At 33.8% G+C, this 9,528-nt stretch overlaps 1 protein-coding gene across 1 annotated transcript; it reads left to right on the forward strand.

The window, feature by feature from the left end:
• Positions 1–328: 328 nt before the first annotated feature.
• Positions 329–9,526, forward strand: LOC132168089 (potassium channel AKT2/3-like; the record flags this gene model as incomplete). The annotated part of the gene is made up of 10 exons (XM_059579165.1): positions 329–781; positions 1,300–1,518; positions 4,650–4,808; positions 5,087–5,144; positions 5,445–5,762; positions 6,584–6,823; positions 6,976–7,293; positions 7,584–7,814; positions 7,951–8,026; positions 9,120–9,526. Coding segments are annotated over exons 1-10 (2,271 nt in total), but the record flags the coding sequence as incomplete, so codon positions are not given.
• Between the last annotated feature and the right edge of the window lie 2 nt (positions 9,527–9,528).

Genomic DNA, 9,528 nt, shown 5'->3' on the forward strand with positions numbered 1-9,528 from the left:
TGGGGTGGGGTAAGAGACATGTACATAAAGTTATAGGTGAAAGTGTGATTAATAGAGAATGGGAAGATGACAATATCATCTCACCAAAAAAGAATTTCCATCACATCTTTAATGCATGCCAAAATAAAGTGATATTCATCGATGGTCATGAAAGAGGAGATGGGTCTTCACATTCGTGGACATTTTCTAGTGGGTCACATCTTCTTCACCTTGTCACCATGTAGCATATATCTATCATATAATAATTAATTATATGTACACATATTATGGTCCTTTTTCTCTAGAGAAAGAGAGAGAGAGAGAGAGAAGAGGGCTTTATGGCCCTCACACAAACAAGGCCAAAAATTGCACACCCCACCATTTTCATGATTTTGAGATCTTATCATCATCATCATCATCAAGCATCAACCATATTTTCCAGAATATTACCACAACAACCAACCTACTACTCTTCCAAATCCTCACAAATCTCTTAACTTCTACAATATATTCAAAAATCTGTTAAAAACACAACACTGGTTTCCGAGGGCCGGAGAATGGAGACGAAATTAACTACCCCATATGCTCTTCACCTACCCTCCGACACCAGGCCGGCTAACCGGAAAAACAAGCCGGAACAGAAAGAAGAAAGCGGTATGTCGTCGTCGTCGTCGTCGTCGTCGTCTCTGAATCTGCGTAACCTGTCGAAGGTGATCCTTCCGCCATTAGGTGTTTCTGCTTCTAATCAAAATCAAATAGAGTCAAAAGGGTGGATCATATCACCCATGGACTCCAGATATAGGTACGTTATATATATATATATATATATATATATATATATAGATATAGATATATATATATATTAACTCCACAAAATCTTTTTTTTTTTTTAATTATTTATAATTACCAAAAATCAATGGTTATTTGTTTTTCTCAATTATGAACGATAATGGCTGCAACTAATTCATTTCTCAATTTTTTTTGTGCTCATGTACATTTGCATGTCATGTCACCATCTTTTCATGACAGCCACTATATTTTAACGAGCTACTTTTTATATCTATCTACTTAAGTACCGTTTGTTTCGAAGTTTGGCTCAACGGCTAGAAATGGCGGACGGTCAATGACGGCGATGAACAACTAAGGAGAAGCTCAAATTCCAAAAAAAAAAAAAAAAAACTCATTTTAAGTAACTTAAAAGAAGTTTTTCTGATCAATCAAAAATATTTTGGATCTAATCAAGATTTTGGGCAGTACCAAGTATCGAAAAATGGGAATTTTTTTTTTTTTTTTTTTTAAATATGGTGTGGTGTGGTGCAGGTGGTGGGAGACATTTATGGTGGTTTTGGTAGCATACTCTGCATGGGTTTACCCGTTTGAGGTTGCATTTCTGAATTCATCTCCAAAGACAAAACTATGGATTGCAGACAACGTTGTTGATGTGTTTTTTGGAATCGACATCTTCTTGACATTTTTGGTTGCATATATTGATCCAATAACTCTACTTCTGGTTCGTGACTCTAGAAAGATTGCCTTCAGGTTAGTACACTCTTTTTTTACTCGTCGCTTTCATGCCAGAAGTTTCCAGGAAAATATTTTCTGTTCTTTCTATTATTACAATATTTTTATTTGTATCTTCCAATTTTAAAAAGTGATACAGAGCTTACGTATCACTATCGCATGTTAAATTAGTCATTTTTATATTTTTCTCTTTAAAATGTATTTAAATTAAGTTAATTATTACAAAAAAAAAAAAAAAAAACTATAAATACCAGAAAGGTGCGACTCTTTTCATATTAGCCGCCTTAATTTTTTTTATAAAAGTGTTTAATTTGATATGAGATGATAGTATGGGACGATCCGATGTAAACTAAAATGCTAAGGTAATTCAAGGATCAAAGTATATATTTTTTTCTCAAACTTTAATAACATGTCAAGTAATTTTTTTTTTTAAAGAAAAAAAAAAAAAAAAAAAAACAGAACCTTTTTGGAACCACTTTTGATTGATTTCTCAAACAAAAACTGTTATCCTTATCTCAAATAAAGTGAAAATAAATAGGTTAATTTAGACATTCAGTGATGCATGTGCATATTAAATTGATGATTGGAGTAAGAACATGTTCAACTTGGTAATGGGAGAACAAAATCACACGCGTTTGCTGAAATTAGCTTTCTTGGTATGGTATGATTGATTCTCCCAGGTCGAGATTCAAGCAGTCTAAATTGCTAATAATTTAAATATATAATATGAAAAAAAAAAATTATGTAGAATATATTCATCTGTTTGAATAGGTAGTCAAACAACTCACAATTTTTTTTAGCCATGTAAGCCTCATATAAATTTTTTTTTTAATATATATATATATATATATATATATATAGTAAAGTATGTCGGTGCGTTGCATGCAATAGGATCATCTTAAATTGAAGAATATTTAGTTATTTATATTATAAGAGTAAAATTGTCATTTTACATTTTTTTTTTTTGATAATTTTATCCTTGTAATATAAACAACTGAATATTTCTGAGTTCAAATAGATCTAAGTATGTGTTGGACCAACTTTTTATAATTATTATTTTAGTGGCCCCAAGAAAAATCACACAGTGAAGAGAGAGAGAGGGGGGATATTCTGCTTTTCTTCATAACTTTTTGTCATTAAAATAATCATGAAGGTCGTATAAAAAGGAAAAAGAAGTCCAAAACGGAGGTCATCAACAAAGTAAGAAGAATGATTGCGAAGAGGGTAGAGTTGGAATTTGGTGCACAAAAATTATATGTTATCGCAATGCCAATCATGATTCATGGCGGTGCCCTCAATTCCCTTTATGCCTTTATCTACACCACGACAAGCTGTAGAAATAAGGGAACAGATCGTATCATTTTAGACTAGAAAATATTTAGTCAATGGTCAGGATCTCTTTACAGAGATTCTAAGGCTATGAATAAGACACTTATTATTTCATTAATAAAAAAAAATTAAAATAATTAAAAATAATAATAAAAAATTAAGAGGTGGCTGGCCACTCAGTAAGGGTGGCAAGACCACCCTAGTTGGAGCTGGGGGTGGCTTTGGCCACCCGATGGCCCTTGGGGGTGGCACGACCACCCTCAAGGCCAAATCTTAAAAAAAACAAAAAAAACAAAAAAATCATTTGGCCCTTGGGGAGATGGGGTGGTTGGCCATCTGGTGGTCACACTCCCCATGCCCACGGTGTTCAACACCCTTGGCAAACGAAAAAATTATTTGGCCTTTGGGGGTGGCCGGACTACCCCGAGGTGTTCCGGCCACCCCCAATGGGTGGCCAGCCACTCTTTAGTTTTTAATTATTTTCTTTTTTAATTATTTTTAAAATATATATAATTTTATTATTTTTTTAATTAATAAGACATGTGTCTCATTTATGACCTTAAGATTTCTATAGAGAGATCCTGACCATTAACTAGATATTCTCCAGTCCAAAATGGACTGGAGAGGATACTGTTCCAGAAATAAGTATATGATTCGTGATGCAAATGAGTTTGACATGTTGAAAACTAAAATTAATTTCTTCGGCGTAGATTTCTACATTTTTTAGCTCGTTAGATGTAATGAACGGCCGGATTTAAAAATTTGAGAACCTTATATTTAAAACAAAATATGAGAGAATCTTAATCAGCTAGTATCTTGTGCATCTATCATTTTTATTTTATTTTATTTTTTTATTAAATAAAAATAATCACAAAATATTTAAAATTACTTTTATTCTTATATTACGTCAAAATACTTTTTCAAACAATTTCTAAAAACTAATAATAAAACTAGTTCTGAATTTATAATGTTAAGAATAATATTTGATCTACCTGAGAAGCACATGGTCAAGTAAAAAACATGCTACTAATGTGAAAATATCATTTCTTTTAAGATAGATTAATAACAAGTTTACAAGTGAGCAAATTGCTAGTTTAGAAAAATATTTGATAAATAAAGCATCAGTCATATAAATTGCTACTTTTAAAAACTATAGGTGGACAAATGGTTTTGAAAATATTTTGCTAGTTTTCAAAATAATTACAAGTCCAATTGAGTTATTGATCGTAATCCGCGGGCTAGTGTGTCAAATTTATTTGGGAAAACTTCACGTAACCACTATGAACTTTCATTATTTACACATTATCTTTCTTAAAGTTGAAAAATTCTCAATTTATTATATCAAACTTTAAAAACATTGCAATCTCACAATTTCTGTTAAAATTTAGGGTTAAATTAGACCGTCAAATGATGAAATGACCATTATACTCCTATAAATTTTATGAAATTGAAAAATTATCCTTAAATTATAATTATTATTTTTTTTAAAAAAAAAAATTAAAAATTGCAATATAGGGGCATTTTGGAAATTTCTTACTCATCCATTAGGATTTAACATAAAATTCTAAGAGAATGGTGATATTGCAAATTTTTTTAAAGTTCATTACAGAAATTGAGAGTTTTTGAACTTTAGATAAGGGAGATATTACAAAAGTGATGAAAATTTAAAAGAGTTAGGTGACATTTTCCCAATTTATTTTTATTTTTATAACTATTTTGCCCTCGAGTAAGAGTCGGGCTAACATATATGGGCCTGTAAATTAGTGATCGAAGATGATTGGGATTAACGGAGTGATGGTGATGATGTTGTGATAATAAAGGTACCTGTCAACATGGTTCATTATGGATGTGGCATCAACAATCCCATTTGAAGCTCTAGGATACCTCTTCAAAGGCAAACGGGAAACGGGCCTCACTTACTCCCTCTTGGGCCTGCTCAGATTCTGGAGGGTTCGACGAGTCAAGCAACTCTTCACCAGGTTTTTCTTTTTTTTTTTTCTCTCAATCGAGTAATGATATAAGAAGGACTAGAGTCCTCCAAAATGTGACGTGTTTTGTAAAATCACCATTGAATTTGAGATGATTATTATTGAATTTTGATCTATTAGTGATTTTAAATGACACATTATATTTGGGATGACTCTACAAGAACTCTAGTCCTCTTTATATCAGTACTCCCCCCACTCATATTACCCTCACAATCTGGAGACACATTCTAAACGTAACTCCTTCTGCCTTTCTCTTACTCATTTGCTAGGCTTGAGAAGGATATCAGGTTCAGCTATTTCTGTGTAAGGTGTGCTAGGCTATTAGCTGTAAGTAATACATGCTCCACCCGCTCCGCTCAAATTGAGATTTTCAGCAATTTGTTGCTTAGATTGATGTCAATTTGGATAGTAATTATGAGAGGTTTCATATAAGACTCACCTGACCAACAACTAATCTGGACAGTGGGTCCCATATAGACAGTTTTCTTCTAAATTGGGTTGGAGAAGCTTTCTTTAACTCAGTCTATAAAAATAACATATATCATTTGAATATGTGAGATGTACATATGTTTTTATAGTAAGGACAAAGTTATAACTAACATAAGGAATTGTAATCGGTGGGTGCAGGTGACGACGTTTACGGTGCATTGTGCCGGGTGCCTGTACTACTTGCTAGCAGACCGGAACCCACACCAAGGAAAGACATGGATTGGAGCTGTGATCCCTAATTTTAGAGAAACAAGCCTTTGGGTACGATACGTTTCAGCCATGTATTGGTCCATGACTACCATGACCACAGTTGGCTATGGAGATCTCCATGCAGTGAACACCACGGAAATGATCTTCATCATTTTCTTCATGCTTTTCAACCTTGGCCTAACGGCTTACTTGATCGGCAACATGACCAATTTAGTCGTTGAAGGAACTCGCCGTACTATGGAATTTGTAAGCACCCCTTTTTGCATCTCTTAAAAAATGCTATTTAGTAGACTGCTACACTATTATCATACAACTATAGAACGACGTGATAATAAAAATCAATCATTGATTTTTTAGAAAGTTTCAGAAAATTTCATTGAACTTCCACTCGTTAACACTATCCCCCAAAGTTAAAAAAAAAAAAACTTTCAATTAAGAGTATCAAACTTTTAATTTCTTTCAATTATCTCATTCGTTAAGATTTTCTGTTCATTTTTGTCATAATGCCCAAAATACCCCTGTTTTTTTATAATAAAAAAACTAAAAAGCATTTGCAAAGATTTTTTTTTTTTTTTTGAATTTTTTAACTTTGGAGTGTATATACTTTCAAAAGGAGTGGAAGTTCAAGGAGGTTTTGTGAAGTTTTCCCTTGATTTTTCTTTTTACATGCCCTTACTGATCTAAATATTGATTTTCACTGCCACATTATTCACGTTGTATGGCAGTCGTACAACAACGTACTAAATAGCATTACTGCACATTTTCCAGTCCCATATATATATATATATATACACACAGAGAGAGAGAGAGAGAGAAATGCTAGGCTTACAGAAAAACTTTTACAAACTGATGTGGCATAATATGATTGGATATAAGATAAGTTCAAATTTTGAAAAACTTAATCATGTTATACCGCATTAGTTTATAAAAGTTTTTCTGTAAAATTTGTTTATAAGCTTAACACTCCTCATATATATATATATATATATATATATATATATATATATATAATCATTTTATGGATTTCTTATATTGAATTTGGTGGAATATATATATATTGGATGCAGAGAAATAGCATTGAAGCAGCGTCAAATTTTGTATGCCGAAATAGGCTGCCTCCAAGGTTGAAACAACAAATACTGGCATACATGTGCTTGAGGTTTAAGGCTGAGAGCCTGAACCAGAACCAACTGATTGAACAACTGCCAAAGTCCATCTGCAAGAGCATTTGCCAGCATTTGTTTTTGCCTACCGTCAAGAATGTCTATCTTTTCAAGGGCTTTTCTGCAGAAGTTCTATTAATCTTGGTACGTACGCAAACTAAATATAATTTATAGCTTTTGAGACACGAATATCATTGGGAGTGAATCCCAATTTTGGTTGCCTTTTCTTGCCTTGATCTAACATATATATATATAAATACACACACACACACATGTGGTACATTGAAATTGACTAGGTTGCCAAGATGAAGGCAGAGTACATACCACCAAGAGAGGATGTTATAATGCAAAATGAAGCAGCCGATGATGTTTACATCATTGTCTCTGGTGAAGTTGAAATCATTGATTGTGAGGTGGAGAAAGAACAAGTTGTGGGAACTTTGCAATCTCTCGACATTTTTGGAGAAGTTGGTGCACTTTGTTGTAGGCCTCATGGCTTCACATATCGAACCAAAACTCTTTCACAGCTCTTGAGGCTCAAAACCACCTCTCTAATGGAATCAACTCAGACCCATCTTCAAGACTATGAGAAAATGCTCAAAAACTTCCTTCAGGTCCATATAGATTTTGTTGATTCTACGGAAACTTCACTTTTTTTTAGGGAATTACTCCGAAACATAAGTGTTTTTATAATGTCAGTATCTCATGTACGTTTTAGTCCCTTTTAATTTCACGTCGTAGGTCAGAATTAAAAGGAGCTGAAACATGGGATGCTAACTTCGAGGTTATAATTGTAAAACCGCTTATATTTTTTTCGTGGTGTAAGTGAAGATTTCCCCAAAATGTACTTATGTTTACTTTGACCAAGGAGTTAAGGCTTGTTATATGGTGTAAATTAATGCAGCATCACAAAAAGCTAAAGGATCTGCATATTGGAGATTTGATGGTGGAGAATGGGGAAGATGAAGAGAGGGATCCAAACATAGCTTCGAATGGGGAAGATGAAGAGAGGGATCCAAACATAGCTTCCAACTTGCTGAATGCTGCTGCTACAGGAAATGCTGCTTTTCTGGATGAGCTTCTCAAGGCCAAATTGGATCCTGATATTGGAGATTCCAAAGGAAGAACCCCATTGGTATTTTTTTTATAATGTGTTAATTGATTAAATTACCTATGACATGCATATGAGTGAAATTCATGTACATCATCATTGACAGATCAAATAATGTGATGATGATTACATCATTGTTGTTTGTGTTATGATGCTTCAGCACATAGCAGCATCAAAAGGGCATGAAGAGTGTGTTTCGGTACTGCTTAAGCATGGATGTAATGTACACTTACGAGGTAATACCCTATGCTCTACCCTTCCATTTATTACATAAATTTTTCTGCTTTAGCGATAAAAATTGGGAGAAAGGGTTTTGCAATCACGACCTCAAATTATCAAAATTTGCAATGTAGGTATCATATTTTTCAGTCCCTTTTAATTTTACCCTACGGTTAGAGTTTAGAGTTAATTCAAACGGAAAATAGATGAAATTTCTCTTCTACTCCTGTAAAATTCAAAAAATACATATTTACCCTTAATTATTATTTTTAAAATAATAATAAAAAACCTAAACCAGTGTGGGTCTTGGCCATGGGTTAGTCTAGACTAGCGGTGGCAATTCGTGTTCACTTGTCAGGTTTAGGTTGTGTCGATATATGTATATATAAGACCATATAGGTCAACCCTAACCTGACCCATTTAGTTAAACGAGTCATCTCAACCCTAACCATCTAATTTTGTATCGAGTTCGTGTCAAGTTTGCGGGTCATGTCAAAAATTGCCTATAGTATATTATGTAGCGTGTTGAGTTTGAGCAATGTCAAAGCATAGGTATAAAACGATATAGGTCAATCCTAATCCAATCCATTTAATTAAACGGGTTAGACTCGTCGACCTAACCCTTTAATTTTGTGTTGGTTTGTGTGCAGTTTGCGGGTCTGGTAAAAAATTGACTGCCCTAGTCTAAACCACATCACCAGAAATTGTTTTAAAAATATATTATTTTGGGCATTTTGGCATTATACGTTAGGATTTAATGGGGATGAAACTTGGGATACTGACATTACAAATTTTGATAATTTGAGACTATAATTGCAAATCCTAAACACGCAATGAAGTAAGTGAAGCTTTTCCTAAAAATTAATTACGCTCTTCAGGTTCTTCAATTTGAATTAGGATCTTTTCAATTTCATTTGAACTAAAAAATATCCAGTTAGTTATAAAAAATTGATATTTTTGTCCTCTCAAAAAGTAAAAAGATATAAATATCCTTCTACTATTACTAACTCTGGATATTCTCCATTTCATTTGAAGTGGAGAGGATCATGCTCCCTTGAATTTACTTCAAACTATTTGGTTAATTATGATAATTAATGCCGTAAATGGCAGACATGAATCGCGACACTGCATTATGGAATAGTATATCATCAAAACACCATTCCATATTCCGGATCCTCTACAACGCCACCGCCCAATGCGATTCACACACCGCCGGCGATCTTCTCTGCACCGCAGCAGAAAGAGATGACACAACCGCGATGAAGGAATTACTGAAACAAGGACTAGATGTTGACTCCAAAGATCGCAATGGATTAACGGCAATCCAGATTGCCATGGCCAAAAACAACGTGGAGATGGTGAATCTTCTTGTGGGGAACGGTGCAGATGTTTCGAATGCAAAAACACACGAGTTTCCTACGGCAACTTTGAATGAAATCCTGCAAAGGAGAGAGGTTGGTCACCGGATTACAGTCCCCGATGCCGGAATAAATGGAGTGGTTTTGGCAAGGCATGAAGG

This window comes from Corylus avellana, chromosome ca1, assembly GCF_901000735.1.
Source record: "Corylus avellana chromosome ca1, CavTom2PMs-1.0".
In the NCBI taxonomy this organism is placed as follows: Eukaryota; Viridiplantae; Streptophyta; class Magnoliopsida; order Fagales; family Betulaceae; genus Corylus; species Corylus avellana.